At 29.6% G+C, this 24,317-nt stretch overlaps 1 protein-coding gene across 4 annotated transcripts; it reads right to left on the minus strand.

The window, feature by feature from the left end:
• Positions 1 to 904: 904 nt before the first annotated feature.
• Positions 905 to 24,051, minus strand: LOC145946377 (proton-coupled amino acid transporter 2). Of its 4 annotated transcripts, none has more exons than XM_083056014.1 (11): positions 23,835 to 24,051; positions 12,669 to 12,754; positions 11,463 to 11,582; positions 9,915 to 10,065; positions 8,711 to 8,835; positions 8,349 to 8,433; positions 7,762 to 8,034; positions 7,286 to 7,464; positions 6,846 to 6,875; positions 6,396 to 6,568; positions 905 to 4,512 (listed from the first exon to the last, which is right to left on the minus strand). In XM_083056014.1, the coding sequence occupies exons 2-11, from the start codon at positions 12,752 to 12,754 to the stop codon at positions 4,271 to 4,273; spliced, it is 1,464 nt and encodes a 487-aa protein (XP_082912140.1). In that variant the 5' UTR covers positions 23,835 to 24,051; the 3' UTR covers positions 905 to 4,270. The 4 variants fall into 4 exon arrangements, with proteins under 4 accessions (XP_082912140.1, XP_082912144.1, XP_082912145.1 ...); XM_083056018.1 differs by lacking the exon at positions 23,835 to 24,051 and adding an exon at positions 15,492 to 16,073; XM_083056024.1 differs by lacking the exon at positions 905 to 4,512 and adding an exon at positions 4,992 to 6,254.
• Positions 24,052 to 24,317: the final 266 nt, after the last annotated feature.

Below are 24,317 nucleotides of genomic sequence, written 5' to 3' on the forward strand. Positions count from 1 at the left end.
TTTGAATATTACGTTTGGATAAATAATAATGAAACTCTTTTAAAGCTGCTGATAAATGAATAATTATTGTATTTTCTTCAATTGAACCCAGAATTATCGAATCGACGAGTTTTTCTGTCTCTCGATGGATTCTTAATAAGTGGATTCGTAGTAAATCAAGTTCTTGTGTATGCTTGTGCATGTGCATAAATTACGAGATTTTGAATGTTGCCTTTTAAAACTCTTTCTCATGTAATCAATCAAAAAATTTTTAAACATATTATCAAGCTACGGATAAATGAATAATTACGGATAATAAGCGGATAATAATTCTTAAATAGAAAAACGATTAAATAGTAATAAACGGATAATATATATATAACAGATAATATTATTATTTAAAATAATTATAAAATATGCAGATAAATTTTTACTTACCTTATTTTACCTTATACGACATATCATTGATTCGATATTTTTTTTATTTATGTATCATAGTAATAATATTGAAAGAGTACTTTTATTGAAATCAAAAGACTAATATATAGTCATAGAGCATTGCTTAAATTAAATTACACAACAACTGTTGTGTGATTAATCTTTAACTTTTATCGACATAATATTATTATGTAAAACGTCTCTCAACTTAAAAGATAAGCAAAACTATTTGATCCGAAATACTCTGTTGGCATCCTAGAATTTTTGAACAGAAAATATATTAATAATTTGCATTTATTTAAAACTCCATTTTTTAATAACTAAATTCTTTTGTCACAAAAGAATAATATAACAATAAATATAAAAATTAATTTTCTGTTCAGAAATCGTAAAATACTCAACAGCATGTCCGACTAAAATATTTATTTTGATTAGCATTTCTCATTATTTCGTCTGTTAATAAATAAATATAACTTAAGTGTTCAAATTTTGATTGTTTTTACACATGGTACATGAATAAATAATTCATTGTGCCACATGTTTATTGTATATTTTTTTTATCTTCTATCAACCTCTCTTAGCATCTTACTGACAATAAGAAAGCGAGAAATATATATTTTTTACACACTGCTCTATTAAATATATTTAAGAAAGAAAATATACCTACTTTACTACAAGCATCCCTGAGTGAATTTGTACTCCATAATTAATACGATACGCGACGCAACGTCATACATCGATATATCATAATAACTTATCATTAATAAAAGACTTTTTAATTTTAGTTAATATTACATATATGTATATACATTGCGTCAAGATCGAAAATCAACCATAAATAAAAGATTTTTTTTCTGACGAAAGGTATTTTTTTAATATCAATAATTAAAAACGATTAAAAACGCATTCGCTTGCTTAATGAATTATAATAAATTATTTGTGCATAAATAATAAAAATTATTTACACACAATTAATTTTTATTTAATTTCCGGAGAAATCTCGCTAAACTCTCCAATTATAAGGGAATAAAATACAACAATTGATATTATGGTTTCAAAATTGTAGATAATCGATGATTCATTTTTCAAGATGTCATTTGTTGTTCATTATGTTTCGTAAGCTTGTTATGTATGTGTATGTATGTATGTATATATATATATATATATATATATATATATATCACATATTATACATACACATATATATAAAGTTAACAATAAAGAGAGAACATATTATTCTATAGTACAATATACATAAAACTAAAAATCGCTAATTTTTTTCTCGTTCATGTTTTGTTCCTCGTATAAATATCGATCACACTGAGAATTAGTTTCACTTACATTAATTTATTTGATTTTATTTCCTCTTTCAAATCTGACTATGCCATCACAGATATAGAGAAAAGATTAAAGTAATAATATCAATGTTTGTGAAACTAGCCTCCTAAGGCACATAAATAAATATACCTTATAATTATTAATATATTATAATTGTAATCAATTATAATTAAAATAAAACACCACGTAAACAAAAATAATTTTGTTTCGCATATACTTCAAATAAGATCACGAGTTAACATTGAGTCGTGCAATTTGCTTTACAATAATGTGCAATATTGAAAATACAATCTTATCCTCTTGTAATACATTTCTGTAAGAAAAAACATTTATTTTTTAATGAAAAATTTAATAGTAACCCTGATAAAAAAAATCGATAGAAAACAATAAAAAACGATTGCATCATTTTTAATCGCAGTTATGTATGAATCGGAAGTTAACGAAAAAATATCGTAAATGTACGATTAATTCTTTAGCGTTTCCTTTCGTAATATCCTATATTAATATGTTATCGTTTCTTATCATTTCTTTTCGCTAACCCATACAGCATTAAATGATTGCAGAAACATATTGCATAGATCTAACATTATAATATTGCATGTGAGTTGCAAAATATTCCTGCAATATTACTGCAAGAATGCGGCAATAATAAAATGTCCGCCTTTAAAAAAATTACAATATGCTATGATATTATTACGGTGCAATATATTTAAAATAATATTAAATAATATTTTTTATTTCGAATATACTACGCGTTTTCATCAATATGTTTACTTATAGTAATTTAATTTAATAAAATATATATATAATAATATATATTTTTATAATTATTAACTTTAAATATAAGTAAATGCTAGTTTATGCTGATATTATGAAATATTATTGATGTTATAACATCAAGCGTAAAAATCTATCTAGCATTTACTCGACATTTAAAGTTAAGAGACAAGGTATGATACCTTTAGTCTTAGAGCTAATTTCATCAACTTTATATAATTCTCCTGACTAAAATTTAATTACGAGATAGATAGTGAATCGCGCGTCGCATAGCGGTAAATGAAGGAACTAACGATTACTGAATACTATTTTTTTATAATATTTTTGGAATGTTGCTGTAACATTTTTCATAAAATATTACAGTTATACATTCCCTACAATCTCCATACAGTATTACAATGCAACTTGCAAGATTGTAACATTATTGCAATGTACTGTTCTGTATGGGTAAGATTTTTATCGTATTCTAATGATTGAATTCGCTTTCAACAGAGAATGAAAGAAAACGTAGAAAACAATATGATTTTTTGCAAATTGCATCAGTTCCTATTGTTTTCTATCGATTCTTTTTATCAGGGATATGTTTTCTGTCGTAACTTTACGATAAAATACGTTTTCAATCGTTATGGTGGATGCATGATTAAAAATTATAAGTTTTTTTTCGTAATTGTACGTTAAAAAACTTAAAGCTTTTGTTATTGTAAACATACAATTGATTACGAATAGATTTTCAATCATTTTTTCTCGATAAATTCCAATATATATATAAAACGATAAAAAACAATATATTACAATAAGAATTTTATCGTATTCTAACGACTGAATTCGCTCTTAACAGAGAATGAAAGAAAACGATAAAAAACAATAAGATTTCTTTCGAAAAATCTAAAAAGTAAAACAACAGGATACAATAGGAAACGATAAGATTTTTTATAGATCGTATAGGTTCCTATTGTTTTCTATCGATTTTTTTTATCAGGGAATTGACGCAGATATCTTTAATTTACATAATTATTGCTTTATTTATTGAATGTTTAATTATTATTATTGAATCCTACTGTGAATTGATTAATTTCGCCGATTAACAGTTTGTATATATACATCCTACTTTTAAAGAATTAAAACAAGAACAATTCGATAAATAAAATCTGATGTAAAGACCTAACAAATACTATATGTAGAGAATGTCTCTAAATATGTCTCTTTTCCAATTGCGCCATTGTTGCAAAATTCGCGTATACAAGTGAAAAGATTAACGCATTTTTATTCATCTATTTATTTTTTATACGTCATGCAAACTACGTATTGTACTTTGATTCATAATTACGAGTGGAAGCCCATAGTGCGGAAACGCATATATTGAAGTTTGAACGCACACGCAAAATACGATATCCAAACAATACAAAAATATTTCGAAATTTGTATTGTCTGAATGATTATTATTATTAACATATTAATAACGATCATTGGCGTCCACAACCATTACATTTGATCAGCTATATTCCTATCAGTATCACACACGTAAATTATCATTAGGATGCTTAACTCTACTCGAACCTTAAAGCGCGACCGATATCTAAACATGCAAAATCTGAAAAAGTGCAAATGTATGTATATGAATCTGAACCAAGTTGTGCGCGCGCGGAAATACCGTAGATGATGTCATGGTCCGCATATCATGATGAGAGAGAAATTAAGAATAATTTGTACAAAGCGCACTTTTATAGACTATTCGAGTTCAATTGCTGAACGATTTGATGATCGCTGTCACGCTCTCGTATGTTCCAGTGGCGAAACCCAATACACCGATCAGCACTATCGTCACATCCTTCGTGATTGTAAAGAAACTGGGATCGGTGTTGTTCCAGCACACGATCATCTCAATAATAGGCGGAAAGATAAGAGCGAGCGCGGTGCTACTGACCGCGCCGACCAGGGATATGAAGAGACCCAACTTTGGTATTGCCTCTGCCATGATAACTAAAATAATTGCTCTTAATAATTGCTCGAAAAACATGCATACGCATATAGAAGAAAGTATGCTAAATCGTACCCCCCCCCCCCTAAGGTAAATATTAAAACTGCAATAAAACTATCAAAGAAATAACAAAATTTTTTTATTTATTTGAAACTATGATTCTTTGTCAACTATATATGCTAAACATTAACACAAATTTATCATTGTTTCATATCGTAAATTAAAAATTTTAAAAGAGTAGTATTTGATACGATTTACAATATCGGTTTGCTAAATTGTACCCATGAATTTTTAAATCGTATCATCTAACAATAAAATTAAAAAATTAAATATAACAAAAATAAAGTTTTATTTTCTACAAAAGTTCTCAATCTGCAACAAAACACATCTATAAGAATATCATATTTATAATGAAAAATTCTCTTCAAAAATTTAACAAAGATTTTTTTTATATCACGCAAAAATAAAAATAAGTATTATCTTAATAAATAATTATAATAATATTTTCTTCAATTGTCTCCATCTAAATATAAAAAAAAACTAATGCCTAAATAAAAAAATAAAATTTAGTAAATCGTACCAGTACAATATAGAAAAAAGTTAATGGTACGTTTTACCGAACTTCCATTGCTTTGTCGTGAATAAAAATAATCTTAAAACATTTTGCCGATTTTTCAACGCTTCCATATATAGGATTAAATAAGATGAAAAAATGCTTTAATAATAAGTTTAATTGCTTATCTTTCTCAATGTAATAGTTTAGGCATGGGATGCCGAATATTACATGAAAATCACACAAAACTTTATGGACGTCACTCATGAACAAATTGCATGAGAAGGAAACAAACATTGCGGCATTCGAGTGAGACTAGCTACAATACAACAGCGCGTTAACACCTTAAAATATTTTAACTCTGTTTAAGAAATACAGTAGAGGTACGATTTAACGAACGGTATGATTTAGCATACTTTCTCCTATATAAGATCTGATCAGGAATATGAAAAAAATAATGCAAAGATAAAATTTTTTAAAGTTTACATGCTTTCAAGTAGCTTAAAAAATATTTTATTATATATTATCATTGACGAGATACTATTAAGAACTGTCAACTCTCATAAATTTTTGTAATCTTCAAGTGAGCCTGATAAGCCCGGAGATAATTAAAGGATCTACGAAACTTAAATATTTTTTAACAAGACTTTTATAGTTTATATAAAATTGTTTTATGTCAAATTAAAGTATAATATATCTCGTAAACTATTCAATTTTATTCATTCTACGTTAAAACTTTTTATGCCAAATATTGCCAGAATTAATTTAGATAAAAAAAAGTTAGAGTAATTCCATTTGAAAAAACTAAATTAACTTTCACATAATCTTAAAAAATGACTTTAGTTAAAATTTAATTTGAACTTATCTAACAATTAATAGGAACTTTACAAGGCCTTAACGAGCAGAAGTTATTATAAAAGATGTTTATTAAAAATTACAAAACTGCGATACGTTTCGCCATTGACTTATGGCTTCATCAGTCGCATATTGAAATGTGATTTAAATTGACGCATTACGGCCTGCGTGTGTAAACATTAAATAAAAAATAATAAATAAAAAATAAGCTCGTAAGATGAAACAATTAATAGGAATTTTACAAGGCCTTAACGAGCTATTTAATTTATCTATATTTAAAGTTATAATTTTAGAGATAATTCACTGTAAAACATCGAAATTTTTCAATCATATTTCCTGAAAATACAAAATTAAAATTCATAATTCGATAGATTTAATGAAAAAATATGTACAATAGATAAAAGCCACATAAAAGTTTATAATAGTACAAGTAATATAATTTAAAGAACTCTCTCTCTCTCTCTCTCAGATACTTACATGTGATGAAACATATGGCAGAACGGAAGATAATCTCCATAAGTACCGGCCACTTGAAGGGACCGAACCAATTGACAATGCCAGGCCACATTATTGCGATCGGGACGTAAAATTGCAAAGCATATGTAAGCAAAATGCTTAATGAGATGGCGGTCTTGATACATTGCGGCAAACTGCAGAAAAATTCAGTTCGAAAGAGAGTTAACGAAAGAGAATTTATCCATTCCTTCTTATAGAAAGAAAGAAGCTATATATGTATATGTGAGGGAAAGGATAAAGATAGATAAGTGTCGTTTATTCTATAATTAATAATTAAAACATGCACTCGAATAAAAACATGCACAAAAAGCACACGTTTCTCTGTCAAATTCTCGTATTTATGAAACTAATATTTATCAAACTCTAAGCTAATATTTATCAAATATGGCAAACATTGTATCAGGTAAAGACCTTAATTGACTATAGATGGCTTCCCCGGCCCTACATAAATAAAGAAATACATAAAGAGAAATGCATATTACAAAATATTTTTAATCACATCAATTCATATTTAATGTATGTATTTTAAAACACACATCATATATGTGTAATCTGCAAACTTTACTGAACGAATTTTGACATATGATTTGATCTTGAGATAATCATCTATCGATATAATAATCCATCTTTACAAGATAATGAGTTTTATTATAAAACTATAGGTTTGATTTCTGTTGCTACACTGGCTGAACTGTGCACACTGGTGCAATAAAGTTAGAGTGAGACAAAATATACTTGTCTTATTCTAACTTATTGCACCAGTGCGCACAGTTCAGCCAGTGCAGCAATAGAAAACAAACCTTATACATATATCCATAAAATATAATTACGTAGATAAATTCGATACTTACACTTCCTTTTGCGCGAGATTGAGCGTGACAGAACCAGCAACCTCGTCACCGTATTTCAAATAAGATAGGAAACCTATTGCGACGAACATAGCGGTAACTATCACCATACCAACGTTGAGAACGCCCAGTGGCTTATTAAAATTATTAGGATTCTTCATTTCGTTTTTCAATGGCAGTACCTGCATATCAACGCCTATTAGAAACACACCGTCAAATAGCGCATCGATATCTACAGAACATTAACTTATTTTATCCGAACTAAATCCAAAAGATATTAAAGTGAAATACTAAAATATATTAAAATAAGACGAAAAATAGTATTGCGGAGAGACCCAAATAGACACAGTGCGATTGGACAATCACTGATATCAACCGGTACCTAGGGTAACTAGGTGACCAATCAGAAAGTCCTATGTTCAATTGACCAATAAACAATGTATCCAATTGGATGCCACCCTGAAAGTGTTTGTACTTACTAGAGTAATACCCTCAAAGGAATATATCACAGTGCCGAAAAACAGAGGTAAATTGTTCCAATCCGCGACATATCTCCTCTCATGTATAGATGGTAGGTCATGGCTCATAATATACATTGTAGCGATGTAACCCGAGATCACTAAGAAATTTGCTATCGAAGATACTGGCACCAAATATTTTAGATTTCTGATCCAAGTGCTAAGCATTATGGGTATCAACACCACAGCCATGTGCTGATGAACGTCCATTTCGATTCCATGTGCGTCTAACACCTATAATAAGTTCTTTTTTTTAAGAAAAAATTCTCTCTCTTTCTCTGAAAGTTTATTTTTTATTTATTGTTAAATTTCTAAATACATCAAATTAAAACACGTACAATTTTCTGATCTTGTTCTTTTATTAATAATAATTATTATTAATTATAATTTAAAGGTATATAGTTGTTCTTTAGTCAAGCACTTTTTAATGATTTTTACACATTTTTGTAATAAAAAATAGATATGTGATGAATGAATAAAAAATAATACTAAAGCGTTATGATTCGAAAAGTTAAGAAGATATATAGCTAGAGGGAAATGTGTCTCACCTGCTTCATATTCGTAGAAATGAAAACGAAATACACGCAGCAGAATCCGAGTTGCGTAACACACAAAAATATATTAACCAATTTTCTGCAACAAAAAAAATCACAAAAGAGGAACATAAATGACATGCACATTTGCAGCGCGCTAATGTACGAAATCATAGAAAAAATAATTAAAAGACACATATGAAAGAATAAAAAAGGAAATGTGAATAAATTGAAAGAAATTCGCGCGAGTAGCATCTATTAAATAAATTGAAGAGTATATGTATAAGTGGGAATATTATAAAATGATTATGTGTGTGATATTTACAGATGTTCCTTGTTCAGCTTTCTAGTTTTTCATTCTTTCATTTATTACACACCTCATGAGAGTTGAATATTTACGAATTCCAAGAGGTCCGGTAGCGAAACACATCTCTACAGTTCCGGCGAATCCGGTTGTTATATCATTGCCAACACGACGTGTCACCTCCTCGTTGCATTTAATCTAAAAAAGAAATTAATTATCAAGAGTGATTTTATTTATATCTCTGTAATATTTTTATTAAAATATTACAATATTTTATTTATACATATTTTAATATACCCATAAAATATGGTAATAATTATAACTGATATTTTTCCATATAAGAGAAGAAAGTCCCATATATCATATCTTGTTTTTTATTTATATAGGATATCCCATAAAACCACTAGTCTTCAAATTATTGTTTCTGAACTACTCACAAATTCTATATTAAAAAAAAGAATATACGATAATTTTAGGACACCTTATATCTTTTTGTTTGGTATACCATCGTGACAGTCTGTTCTTTTAAAACGAAGGGGTGTATAAACAATGAGGATTCTTCTCTCTTCTACTACATTTTTGTCAGAGGTCTTATCAGTGATGACCTCTCTAATATTCTTTATAATTGTTCTGACACAGAACCTACAATTTTATATCGGTTCTGAATGGTTAGATTAGATGAGGGATTTGTTTACAAGATATTAGTTGCTTTCCTTTTACACTCAAGTGATACTGACAATGAGTCACTCAGTTATGTGAGTATTTTATACTCAGATATGACGTCATTGGTTCAGTGAGTAAAAGGAACGCGCAAGTGAGAAAATATTCTCAATAATCTTAAATCTAGCATTGTAAATTGTATCGTGAGTAATCGTGAGTTTTTAAATTTTAAAGCATAACGACGTCCCGCCACAATAATACAGGTTCATAACCTTACTTTTAATGTGAGTCTATTAAACTCACTAAAGCACACGGTCTCGATCGTGTGCAGAAACTCAGTTGAATCTCACTTTCTCAGCTTCAAAAGGAACGTGCATTCAACTGAGTTATGACGTCACAAGTGAGAATTATCTGAGTTTTGATGTAAATGGAAAGCAACTATTCTCTCCTCAATAGTTTACCATTATTTGCCAAGAGATGGCGATCGAGTAAATCTAAGATGTATAATTTCTGGCCGGATTTGAAACCCGGATCCTCTGGCATAGAGAGCAAACGCACAACTCTCTGCGCCATGCGATAACACTAATATATAGTTATTAATTACAAGATATACATACGAGAATATGTTGAGCGTGTACGCAGATAATGCCGAGAAAAATCGTCAATGGTGGTGCGAGCAGCAATCCAGCATTCTTAAAAGCATCTCCTAACGCGAAGATTCCCGAGCCGACGTTACCCTTGAACAGATGCATCATGGTTTCCAGGTACCTGCAGTTGTCCAATCGTCCATTAGTACGTTCAACTTCTTTTCGACTCAACGTAAAATTCCAATTTATCGAGAAATTGTGAATATACGAGCATTCAGTATTGAATTAACACGCAATTATAGTTATGAATCAAAACGTGTGATTGTACCTATGAACGTTTGGCATGCGTTTCAAATGTGCCAAGTAGGAATCATTTAAAATAAACCGAAGACCCGAAACTTTGGGATTCTGCCAGAGTCATCGACTTTATTTAATTTCGCACAGATTCGTTATAGACTTGTATATATTTCGGTTTATTTATTCTATATTTATTGTCTGACTGCGCCTAAATAAGTTTAGGCGCGTGTATGCCCTTTGATTCAAACGATATATCAATTATTCGTAATTTCCCAAGAATTTCCCAAGAATAGAGATTACAATTAAACTCTGATAATTACGATATTCTTTCCATTAATATGTTGATAAACACGAACAAATCTGCATTTGTGATTATAAAATATTGAAATATATCAGGGTTTTCAATCATCAATAATTTACACAACACTAATTATTTGTACAGATTGAGATAATATTTTGAAATGCGCCGTTTTCATCATGGTTCTCGCAAGTTTACTTCATAAATTTCGTTTTTTTTTTTTTGTTAATATATAATATAATTCAATTTAAACTTAAAAAATGTTAAACTTAAAATATTTTGAAACATACAAAACCCTATTTATCTGTATCTAAACTGTTCGCGATTTTCAATGATGACAAGTAACGAGTTAAATGTAGATATTACGCGAATCGATCGCATTCTCATGCCAAAATATTTGTTTCCAATTCTATCTCTTTCTCTCTTATTTTTTGCGATATTGCTAAAAGACGAATTCTACGACTCAATCATACGTGCACATCTACGTATGAATATACATATACATATATCTTTACATAACCGCGTTAAAAAAAAAAAAAGAAACGTAGAGAGCCCGCAATGTCAAACCAACGTAACATTACGGCAAAATATGATTTTTCCCGGAAAAAAGCAGTTATGCTTCGCACGTTTCATACACAGTGAATTAACTATTTTATCAGGATATTATAGCAACGTAGCAAAGTATTCACTTCCGTTTTTAGCGTTTCGCAATCATTTGTCATATACTTGTCACGTATCTCTTATCATATTTGTTTGAGACAGAAAGATTTGTTTGTGTTTTTCTACTTACTTTTAGGATGTGCGAGATATCACTCTCGTCGCTTGTGTACGACATGTGCTATTTTGCATTCTCTCAATACAATCAATATGATCTTTGCTAATACTTATATATAATGTATGTGTTTTATTGTGTTTATAAATTGCTTATTATTGAAAAAAGGTTCAGCTGTTTCTTTGTTCTTTTTTATTAATATTAAACTTACGAGGTAGGATGGTGTACGGTGATACCATGCTCATTACTTCCGCCCTTCATAGGATCACCGCCCTTTTCTATCGCTAGGATGGGATCTTTCGATTGAAAAGCTCCGTAGGTCCCGCCATTTCTGTAATAAAAAAAAGTTAATATAAAAAAATCAAAGATATATATCATTATATTATATAATTAATTTTAATTTTAATTTTAATTTAATGCAGATGTTCTTAAGTTCTATTTAACCGCCAGGAATAAAGAAGTTATGTTGTACATGTCAGTACATGTCGCAACATGTAACGATCCCCTGATATTTTAAATGCTTGTCCATGTAACAATGGCGTTAATTACCGGATATGCGCACAATTTTCACAATTAACATTTATATGTGATGTAAACGAGAAATACACAGAGAAAAAAAATACTTTTGAATCCGATAGATAGTATGATAATTATGCCAATATGTCATTCTTGGCAACGATATGACATGTGATATAATATGTCTGCAAATTCGAGGCAGAGATTTATCTTAGCGGATATATCTATCGTTTCTCTAATCTAAATCCAACAATTTATTCTGATATACTATAATGATTCACACGGCTCAGACTTGCTTTTCAATATACATATATAAGCGAAGCAATATTTACAGATAAAATCCAATAAAATAAAATTAATTTGTAAAAAAATTGATAATCGTGTAATTATGACAAAATATTATTAAACTCGCTTATCAAAAATCGCATGTCAGATCGTAACATTATTTGACAACCATTCGCAATAATTACATAACTCAATGATTCGATGCTTTAACGAGATAATTGAACGACACAACGCGATCAATCAATTAGTAATGCAACACACTTGCAATTACACTTAATCTGCAATTAATTATTATCTATATCTACTTATAATATTAATATGATCTCATATTATCAATTAATTTCAACATTACATAATAAACTTGTTTTTTATTCGCTCATTGATTAATGTAATTAGAAAAAAAATCTATTAAAGAATTATTATTATTCTATTAAAGAAAATTATGATTAATCAAAAGAGAATAATATATGCAAAGTGAACAATGTAATTAGATAAAACTACGTTTAAAAAATGATTTATAATATCTTATTATAATTTAAAAATCTGAGATTGTCAGAGAAAATTATGTATATGCATTACAAAGTATACTTATATATGTGTATATAAATATATTTACCCAAGTGCCTGCTTGAATGTTGTTTCGTTGTCATGAATGGAATTCTTCTGCGAAAGCGTAAAAATCGGATTGCTATTTAGTTCCATCTGTAAAATATTAAAAGATGACAGTGAAAACACACTTCAAAGCTTAATGAACATACTACCGAAATATATAGTAATGTAAGTATTGTTCAATTATATCACGTTCAAGTATATTATGGAATATATACAAGATCTGTCAGAAAAGTAATGAGATTGAATCTGCAGCGAACAATGTAGCAACACACTAAAAAATCATAATCATGTGTATTAATAGACGTCACCGTTTTCATTATAGAGTGACAAAATATTGAACAAAGATATACGATAAAGTTTTGTGTTAAGTTGAAAGAGAATACCACGAATTGTTATAAAAATTTGATGACCATGCTTTATCACGTGCTAGATTTTTACCAGTTCATCTTCAAACGGTATGTACGATAAATCTAAGTATGTGATAAAATATGATCACCAAACGTTTTTTTAACCTTTATTGCATATCTTTGTTCAATATTTTGTCGCTTCATAACGAATGCGCGTAATGACACATGCATCACAAAAAAATGTCACGATGAAAGTCCTTTGTCCGAGACTATCTGGACTTACATGATGACACATGAATGAAGCACGTATCAAGAAATGTATCGAATATATCCCAATACACGTGCCAATTTATGCTGACCACATATATGTATATGTAAGTGCAATTTTCTGCTCAGCGCCAAGTAAGCACGGAAATACATATACCATTAAGCATTATCGGCTTGACATATTATACGACTACTTATACTTTTATGAGTTTATGTTTTATATACGTCTTCTATTTTTTTTCTTGCCGTGCACACGTTGTTCTTTTTCGCTGAAAAAGCATTTGCGGCGAATAAATATAGATCTCGACATCTTCGGTATTATTCCATTATTAACAACGTCTTGTCATTCGCCAATTAAATACGCGAGTTGTCCCTCTGTACGTAAGTCTCTTTATTGATTGCTTAATTAATCTATAGCGTGCGCAGTATTTAATCCCGTGATCAATACACATGTTGAAATACCGATTGAGGAATAGTTTGAAATATGAAAAATGACAATTCTGTCTTGCATGATAGTATCATGACTCATGCACAAGATGTTTCCGAGGTAAATACAAAAAAATGAAGGGACTATTTCGTGGTTCATTTTGAAGAAAGATTCTATAAACACATGCCCTAAACTGCTTTGTTTTTAAAATACAAAATATCAACTATAAAATACAAAAATTGTGAAAAAAATATGAAAAATATAGGAGATATAGAATAGGCACATCAAACTTCAAATCTTCGAAATACCAAACTGAATAAAGCAGGTAGCTTATTGATACACACGATTACCAGCTTTTAAATTACAGTTTTTACAGTTTTTAATTTTAATTTTTTATTTTAACTCGAAAACGGTTTATCGTCTCAGAAAAACATAACAGGCAATTTTTGTAGAGTTTTAGTTCGGAACTTTTTAAAAATTAGTAAACTTGGAAAAAAACAGTGGTGGACCATTAATAAGCTTAATATGATTATCCATACGTACAGCCCTAATGGATCTAAAAATGTTACATCAATATTGAAAAATGATTCTTAATAGCATATGTATATATCAAATTTGAATAAAATATCTTTAAACGTTTTCGAGATTTTCAAAATTTTTATATTTTTTTCACAACTTTGACATTTTGTATTTTAAAAACGAAGTATATGTTTATAAGATCTTTTCTTCGTAAAATAAACCAAAGAATATCCCCTTCAATGTTTTGTACTTACTTAGGAAACACCCTGTATATGTATATGTCACAAATTATCACAATAATGTCTTCAATAAGTTTTTATTTTTCTTTAGATAATCAATTGACATATAACAGTTAATATATCAAATAAATTAATCAATCTTATCATTAGAGTTGATTTATTACTTGAGATATATTACTTCTAAATTTTGTGTGTGTGTGAATGTGTATGCACTTTCTTTTTATATTTCATAAAATGCATAAAAAACATGTGGTCTATTCTTGTAACGAGTTTTTCAATCAATCAACACAACTAATGCGCCTTCGTTCCTAATAAGTATCTGTATCTTTGCGTTGTTTTTTTCTTTTTTTCCTTTTAATTATAAGATAACAGAGGAATGGAAAAATTTCTCTAATGTAGGAAACATTTTAGACAGATAAACGACGGAAAGAGAAACAAGTTTTGTGCTATCTAATCTTCAATTACGCATATCCGTTTTTATATTGTAAACTTACAGGAAAGAGATTCGACACAGGCAAGATTACAAGGTTACGACATTTCTTTAAGTGAAATAAAAAAAAGGGAACGATCTTATATATTCATCACATCATGTAAAACGACGGTAATCATTTCCTGCGCCACTTTACTTTTAATAGCGTAAATGAGCCTAATCGAGGTAATCCTCCTAAGTTACACACAATTTGGCTTAATGTAAATTGTATGCGCGCGCATGTTATACATTTCTAACATCTTTCTTGAAGACAAAAAAAGTGTCAGAGATACTACCAGGACTCGATCCTGGGATCTATCCTCTCAATAGGCAGTCACTCTGCCCTTGAGCCACTGATCGCCCCATATATGTATAGTGTGTTCTTTGCTTGCTTAACATATTCTCTTATGCTTGTATACACAGCGGCACCTAGAGTCTACTTGTGTCTAGAACAGTGTCTTCATCGTACACACGTATTGCAATTTTTGAGAATAGAGTAGTGTCGTACATTTGTGTCGGGTCTCTGTGTTGGCAAAAAGTGTCGCATCTGTCTACACACCTCTTTACGCTTCAGCTAGATTGAGAGTCCACTCGGTTAATATTCCGCCATCCAATGTTTATAAATCAGTCAATATATGGACAAACGTATACTCACTGCAATTGCTTATATCGCGATAAAATGATAAAACGTAGAAAAAAAGAGAATATTAAAGAGAGTATTAAAAGAATATTAAATTGTTGTACGAGTTATTCAATTGAAGCTCTACGCTTTGAACGATTTTTATAATCAGCTCGTGAGATATCCCACAAATGCGGGAGCTCTTTCAAAAGAGAAATTAAAAGTTTTGTTTTATCTTTAATCCAGTCAAACTTCGACATCATTACGACACTCATTAAACATTTCCAGAAAGTTTATTGAAATATGCTAGAGCGCTCCGTGAAATTCGTTTGGACACATGTCCACACGTGAATTACAGAAATAATCGAAACACTGCAACTCGATCTATCTTGATTTCAAGCACTGTACACACGTCAATACTTAATGTATACATTCGATCTAGACACAAAATTAGTGTGGCATTTTTTTACACGTCAGCCATAAAGCGGAGTTGACATCGACGCAAAAGAAACAACATTCTAACTATTTTACGGTTCGCGTCGTATAAATATAGCACCTTACACAGGAGCAATCAATCATTATCTGTGAAATACTCGCGAAATGATTACTCGCTATTTATCGGAGATAATAAACGCAAAAGCATCGCAAAACATAATTGACATAGAAAAACGGCGAGTAATTACAAAATTGTTCGTAAAGTTAGCTCAATACCGCTCCTATATTAATACACGACAATAGATCTAACGCTAAATAGTAAAGAATTGCAAATATACCTACGTTATATAATCTTACCTGCTATTATACTTATAATAACTTACATAATAAATTTGTTACTCAATACTTGTTACTCAACACCGTATCAAAAATTATTGACGACACCAATTTACAATAAAGTAGTAAAAAAATGTATGTGTCGTGTCGTAGAAAATTACTATTATATGTATAAATAAAAATCGGAATTCCGCAGAGAAGCGAAAATGAAAAACAATATATACATAAATATAGACTTGAAATAATTTTATACAAATCTCTCCCTGTTCGATATATACAGCAGAAATAAAAACATAATCATATGCATGACAAGATTGAGCAATTTAATGCATAAATATCTCGGTCAGACAGAATCTTGACAATATTCGTGTTTATTTGTGTATATAGTATATATGTACATATTATATATATATATATATCTGAATATGAAACAAATACATTATTTTGACATAAAATATAAAATATCTTGTGAAACATTCAGTTTTCGGTAATCTTACTGTAATACTTTTATGCACAGAATAATAAGACCAATCAATTGGTGTAAAGAAAACACAAGGCCGGTATTCATAGTCCGTTCTTATTTCAAGACCGTCTTAAGTAATGTCTTAAGATGCAAATACGGCTCTGTGATTGGTTAATCACATCTTAAGATTGTACTTAAGACAGTCTTAAATATAAGAACTGACTATGAATACCGGCCATAGTTGTTTTTAAAAAAAGTATGCATGTTTTTAAAAAAAAGTATGCAATTTGCAACATATTTTTTTTAAAGCAACTATGTGTTTTCTTTACACCAATTGATTGGTCTTATTATTCTGTGCATAAAAGTATTACAGTAAGATTACCGAAAACTGAATGTTTCACAAGATAGGGTTTATATTTTATGTCAAAATACTGTAAACTTCAAGTCTCATAACTCGGAAAGTACTTAATAAAAAATAACTCAATTCTAGTGTTTTGGAAAGCTCTCGAGGTAAGCTACAAGAATATGCAATGAAAAATAGGGGGTTCCATTTAAGAAATTGCAGGTGACCTTCACGTGACTTTCAAACAACTATCCAAGGTCAAACCAAGGACATCATCTTATGTCCCCCTTGAAACCATACAACTTTTGTCTGAAATATTTTTCTCTAAAAAAATGCTTTGTTTCCGAGATATAAGTGTGTAACACTTTAAATGACTCACCCGGTATATATATATATACCCCCGCGAATATTCTATTCGGACTTTGTTTGCGCGAGATGCCCGGCACGATTTGCATCGCTTGCGAACATCCCGCATTGAATGCAACATTCTTGAATAGAATTGCAATGGATCGAATTGATGAAGATAGCAGATACACATTTTAAATCATAATTTGTCATTGAAAAACCGATTTTTTTCAAATTGAGATAATTCAGCGAAAAATTATCATATCGAGTTCCGCCAAAGCGCATTTTAAAGAGAAAAATTTTAATTTTTACGTGTTTTTATCCCATTGAGCTATGTTAACTGATTTACGCCGTGCAATTCAGGAAAGTGGACCCTCTATTTATCAGTTTTGCAGATTTTCACTCTGTCATTTGTCATTGCAAAACTGATCATTTCACGTAATCGGCACTAAAATTTTCTCAAACTACAAACTTCAAGCTTCATTTTCGTTTTTTAAACACCTCAATATCATAATTATTAGCTGAGTTATAAATTCTTGAATTTTCACAATATTTTACTACTTTTTAAGTGTACCGCTTTTTTTGGCCGAGTGTATATATATATATATATGTATATATATTTTTTTTTTTTATTTGTGTGTGTCACATAAACATGTACATATTTTATACTTTATATATCCTAAACAATACACTGTATCGAATTTTCGATATTATTTTGCATACTCATATACGTGACTCATATTTGACTGCTATAATTTATCATTAAGCGATTTCAAAGTGTAAACAAATAAACTTTGTGATTTTAAAACGAATACGGCAAGAGTGCAACAATATGATTTTTCTAATAATTCATTCTTTTCTCATTGTCAGAATTACAAGCGTATATCCTACGTACACGTATTGCGTACTTGAGAGAGCTAGACCCGGGAAAAAATGGCTCATGTATAATTATATATAATTATATATAATTATATATAATTTATATATAAATATATATAATTCATATATAAATATATATAATTCATATATAAATATATATAATTCATATATAAATATATATAATTGTATAAAATTATATGTAAATTATATATAACCTCATACACGGTTATATATGACAATATATAACATCATACAAAATTATATATATAACTATATATATAATTATGATTGCCATGCATTCCAGAAAATTTGCCCATATATAATTATATGCAAATATATTTGATTATATATAATATATAATATGTTATATTCAATTGTATAAAATTATATGCAATTATACATAGCATTATATACAATTATATAAAACTATATAAGATCAAATATAATTTTAATCTAACGAGAAAATTTTGGTTTGCATATATGTATATATTTATATATTCCGTCCAGTCCAGTTTTAGTTTTTATTTAGTCCAAACGTCCATGGATATAATATGAACGTTTTAAGAATATCCATTATTAGACATTCAAAGTATATATTATATTTAGACGTTTTAAAAACGTTTTTTTACGTACAGCACAGAACATTTTATTTACATTGCAGCAATATTATAATCTTACAAGTTACAACGTAATTGGAGAGACATTATAAGAACATGTAACTATAATATTTTATACGAAATATTACTGCAACATTCCAAAAATATTATAAAAACAGTATTCATTAATCATTAGTTCTTTTATTTACCGCTACGCGACGCGCAAGGCGCTATCTTTCTCGTATTTAAGATTTGTTATGAGAATTATATATAAAGCTTGCATAAATCGATTATTAATATTATAATAACCGAATAATATCCGAGTATTACGGATAAACAGAACAAACCTACACAGTTCCAACAATTTTTTTCTTATCTCTTTTGGATGTTCGCAAGATTTCTGCAATTTTTTGATGCTCTGTATGAGATACTAAAATAGATATATTCAGTACTCTAAATATATAAACTTACATATATACCTACACCTATCTACTTTAAAATATACGTTCAATGTTTGAAACAGGTCCAATTTTAGTCCGTTTAGTCCTTAAAATGGACATTTTTCGATTGTCCAGAAAAGTAACACTGGATTTTTAAAATGTTTTAAAGATGTCTAAGGCTCTAATATGAATGTTATAAATACGTACAAAACGTCCAATATGTATATTTTTAATACGTTTCTAAAACGTCATTGTGCTGTCTGGGTATGTTTTGTACTCACAAATTATTTTTATTATATATATATATTATTCGAGATTATGTGTGATTATATACAATTATACATAATTATATATAATTATGTATAATTGTATATAAGGCACTATATATATTTATATATGAAATATGCCCATATATAAATATATACAAATATATATGATTATATATAATTATATATATTTGCATATATTTATATATGGGCATATTTCATATATAAATATATATAGTGCCTTATATATAATTATATATAATTATACATGGGCCATTTTTTCCCGGGGAGTTATTCACGGTATTACTTCCATTTAATTTGATGCACATCAAAGTCATAAAATCTGAAAATTCTAAATAAAATATAAAAGTCAAGTCAAATATATAGCAAGTAAAATAATTATACTCACATTATAATTTATAATATACATTTCTAATGCACATTAACTATTAATACTCACATTAAAATTCCTAACTACACATTTATAAAATCACATTAATTTACGTTAATTACGCAATTAAATTGTATATTGAAGTAATGTAACATTTATATAATGTTATATTTATAATTCTATTTTTTTCAAGTAATAAGCTCTGATTATTCAGATAGATAAATATGATTAAAGAGACTTCCAATATGCAAAATAATAAAAACGCAATCGATTATACAACTATCAAGTATATATCGAATAATTTAAATAAATAAATTTTCCAACTTAGAGGATATATCGTATGTCATTTATCGTATGTAAAAAAAAACAATTTCACAATAGAAAGATAATAGGATAAAAAAAATGACACGATATTTGTCAGAAAATTTATGCTCCGCCGTTTTTTATTGTGAGTTAATCATATAATCATACGATAAATATACCATCGACGTACTTATTCAGTTAGTCAACTTAATGCAATCGTCGTAATTGCTCTCGTAATTTGTAAGAAGTTTTTTCAACATGCCGACTACGTGATCATGTCGGACAAAGTGGAGCAGAATAGCATTATTAAGTAGAGTGTAATATCGTTCAATTAATTGACTCTCTTAAATCATGATAATAATAAGGACAATTATTGCAATTTACAAATTACCACAATACGATTGTCGAATTTTATGCCGAGCTGTCACACAGCTGTCAAATTGGACTCACAATGATTGGTCGTTCGCGGACCCACGATATAATGGATCAGATAATTCAGATCTAGAACTCTCTTTCTGAAAACCTAACTCACTGTGTGTCACGTGTCTAACTTGAGGAAGCGCAGCGTGTCTGCTTTGACCGATGCAAATTCACTTTTTGGCAATGTTACCGCTAGCGACAACATTACCAAAATAGAAGTGTTCACCGGCTCCCGTTTAGTTAGCCGGTCACGTGCACTTTTATCAGACTTGAACCGGGATTGTTTCAAGGCACAATAACATTCGATATTTTCTGCTTCTACGAACGGAAAAAAGAGAAGAGGGGAGAACGTTATATAATTTTCTAGAGAGGAAAGATTCTTTATAAATTTTTCTTTTTCGCGAATAACGGCATTCCCTAAAATTTATCAGACATCATAAAAGTTACATTTGATCCGCGATGTGAATATGTAATTGCATAAATCGCGCTTCTATTTAGTCTATGAGAAGTAACGGATTAGATAATTATTTAGAGCGACAAATAAAAATGCTTTGTATAAAAAAACGTAATATATTCCGAGTATACTTTCGGAAATGTTTTACAAATTTTGAAACTTTATTAGAACTTTTCGAAAATGAATATGAAGAATTTGATAATATAATTCGAATATAATTCGATAATTTTTTGAAGTTTGATATAATTTATCAGAATATTTATTGAATAATTATCGGATAATTTTAAGATCAACAGATAATATAATTATCGAAATTTGATAAATATTCCGATAAATATCAAAAGATAATATCGAAAAATAATATAATTATCGAAATTCCGATAAAATAAATCTAAAAAATTGATGGGAAAATGAAAGAAAAGAGAAATTAATATATTATTTTTAAAATAAAAAATATAATACATTTATTATATTTTATGTTAAACAGCTATTGATTGCAAAGATAATCGTTTTGCATTTAAAATTTTAGTCTTTCAGAAGCAGTTTTAAACTACATTCGGCCTTATATGTATATTATATGTATATATATATATATATATATATATATATATATATATATATACATAAGTTTATCAATCATATGAGATAAGTCAGTATCATTATATACGATAAGCCAATGCCCGACCTATTCTTATCAAAAATTAAACGCGCGATCCGATGCAAATAAAAAATAAATAATTTTTCCGTCTAGCATTCGATCGTATATAAAGGCAATTAATGAACGTTTCATAAGCTGAATCTCAATAATGCGAACGATGTAGCGCGAAATAATGATATTTCTATTCAATGGAAATTTTTTTTCAATCGTGTGCGTTGTGTTACTGATTTTCTTTATTATTTCCTGCTTCGACGCGACAATCGCCGATCTAAATTATTATAGCACTTGTTATCCTTGAAGTGTGCTACTGGAAAAAATAAAACTTTTTCTTGGCTATCTATATAAAGATTTACAAAGATATACCGGCATAATTCATAATCGTATCGCGTGATACGCACGTGATATTTCGAAATATGCAGGTGCAATGCCTAAGAGATATGCATAATATATTCGAATTCGCAGAATCCTATTCCGGTTGCGCTTCAGAATTCGATGATAAATATCCTCGCTCAATCGCATAAGATAACGCAATAAATCTTACATCGTATATTTGTAATCAAATCTTATTTTGGTGCTAAATCCAATAGGTCATTATTAGTGTGATGGATGCTTGCCAGAAAATCTCGTATTATATATTACGCCGAACAAAATTGCAAATATAATGCAATGTCGGTGGAGAGAGAACTTCGAAGATAAATGAATACGAATGTATTTGCGCAGAAAGATTAACATCGGCCCGAAGGTAACTTATCTGTATCGGGATGGCACATGACAAATATTGTCATAAAAAATTAAGTCTCAATATGCTGGCAAAACGTTGCGAGAAACTATGCTAATTTATGGTTAATAAAACTGAAACAAAGATGTCCTTCGCTAAAATAAATTATCACACGCAGCTATCTCGATGTAAAAATTCCAAGTTTAAATAATAAAAATCGATGACGCACAAATCGCACAATAGAAGAATATGATAATTGTGTAAATGTGCGGATGCTCATTAATATTTCGATGTTAACAGAATAAGGGCCGGTTTCACCATCTCTGATTAACTCAATCGGCCGATTAAACTATATCTTGTCTCTTTTTAAGAACGTAGCTGAAAAGAGACAAAGATATAGTTTAATAGGTCGATTGAGTTAATCGGAGATGGTGAAATCGGCCCTAAGTCATTTCAATATAAACTAATAATAATAATAATAATAAAATAATAAATAATAAAAAAATAATTCTTATAGCGGAATTTTTTTGCAAATTCTCTCGAGATAAAACGTAATAATCAGCTAGACGCACCTTGTTGATGTAATAAATAATGAAACTGCAGAATTAATTCTTCGAAAAAAATCTTTAATTCTCAATATGCTCACGAAAATATTTACATGCAACGGGTTCGATGAACGCATATCAAAATGTATACCATCAGAATAGTATATTTTGTGCAATTGCATCGTTCGCGAAAACTAGTAGCTCCAGTTTCACTTTGCGTGAAGCACAAATCTAAGCTATGCAATTTTGAAGCCTGTTAAACCTGCGTCAACTCAACAAACTGTCACTGCTAAATTATTCAGCATTGAAACACAAATGTCATTAGAAGTTATCGTATTTACTATTGCTCATATTATCAGGCGTGATAAATAAATTTGAAGACTTATGTAATTTCGAGCACGAGAAGATATTAGTATATCAAAATTTTAATTTAATCCATTTGCACATCACGTTGAATCCTTGAAAACGCGTGCGCGCTGTGTACACTTTTCGCAATTCGTACTTTCTCTATTGGGATTTCAAGGAAATCCGCTCATTCATTATTCCAAGTTACGAACAAGCGTCCGCGATAACAAATAAGGTCTCACAAGCGCTGAAGAAAGGTCAAACAATTGAAATCGGCAAATTAGGTGTGCGTTGTTGAACGACGAAAGCTAATAGTGGACAGATATATGTACCTAAGTGCACGTACCTTCTCTCACAATCGCGTTATTAATCAGTTTAGTATCTGTAACCGGAGAATCGGACGCGGATAACCCATGGATGGTACCCGTTGCTGCTTCGTTCGGTCGGCTGCTTACGCGTGACTGAAACGGTGTCAGCGAAATCGAGTAGTATATTCGCGCCGCAACAAACACTCCGAAGGCTGTCTACTTCCTTCTGGCCTGTTCGCTCGTCGGCCCGGTGCTGAAATGTTCCCCGTTCCGCGTCCCTTTATTCTTGGCACCAGACCTCGCTGCGAGAGACCTAGGGCAGAGACCGTGTCGGTTTCGTCACGGACCGAAAATCGACCTCAATCTCGCGAGTAGTTCCTCTAATAGGAATAGCCATATACCTACAGGTTATATCATTGAAGTCGAAGAGTTGACACAAAACAAAATATTTTATTAACAAAATAGTGCATAGTTTTTGAAAGATTTAATTAAATATACTAAAAAAATTTATCGAATTATAA

This window comes from Prenolepis imparis, unplaced genomic scaffold, assembly GCF_030444845.1.
Source record: "Prenolepis imparis isolate NDT839.2.m4 unplaced genomic scaffold, iyPreImpa1.0 SCAF_2, whole genome shotgun sequence".
Taxonomy (NCBI): Eukaryota; Metazoa; Arthropoda; class Insecta; order Hymenoptera; family Formicidae; genus Prenolepis; species Prenolepis imparis.

Excerpts from the sequence above, each read along its gene's own strand:
- LOC145946377 (XM_083056014.1), bottom strand. The coding sequence starts at position 12,754 with ATGGAACTAAATAGCAATCCGATTTTTACGCTTTCGCAGAAGAATTCC. Across the intron at positions 11,583-12,668 it reads ACATTCAAGCAGGCACTTGG|AAATGGCGGGACCTACGGAG; the intron begins GTAAATATATTT and ends TTTTTATTACAG. Across the intron at positions 10,066-11,462 it reads ACCGTACACCATCCTACCTC|GTACCTGGAAACCATGATGC; the intron begins GTAAGTTTAATA and ends GGACAACTGCAG.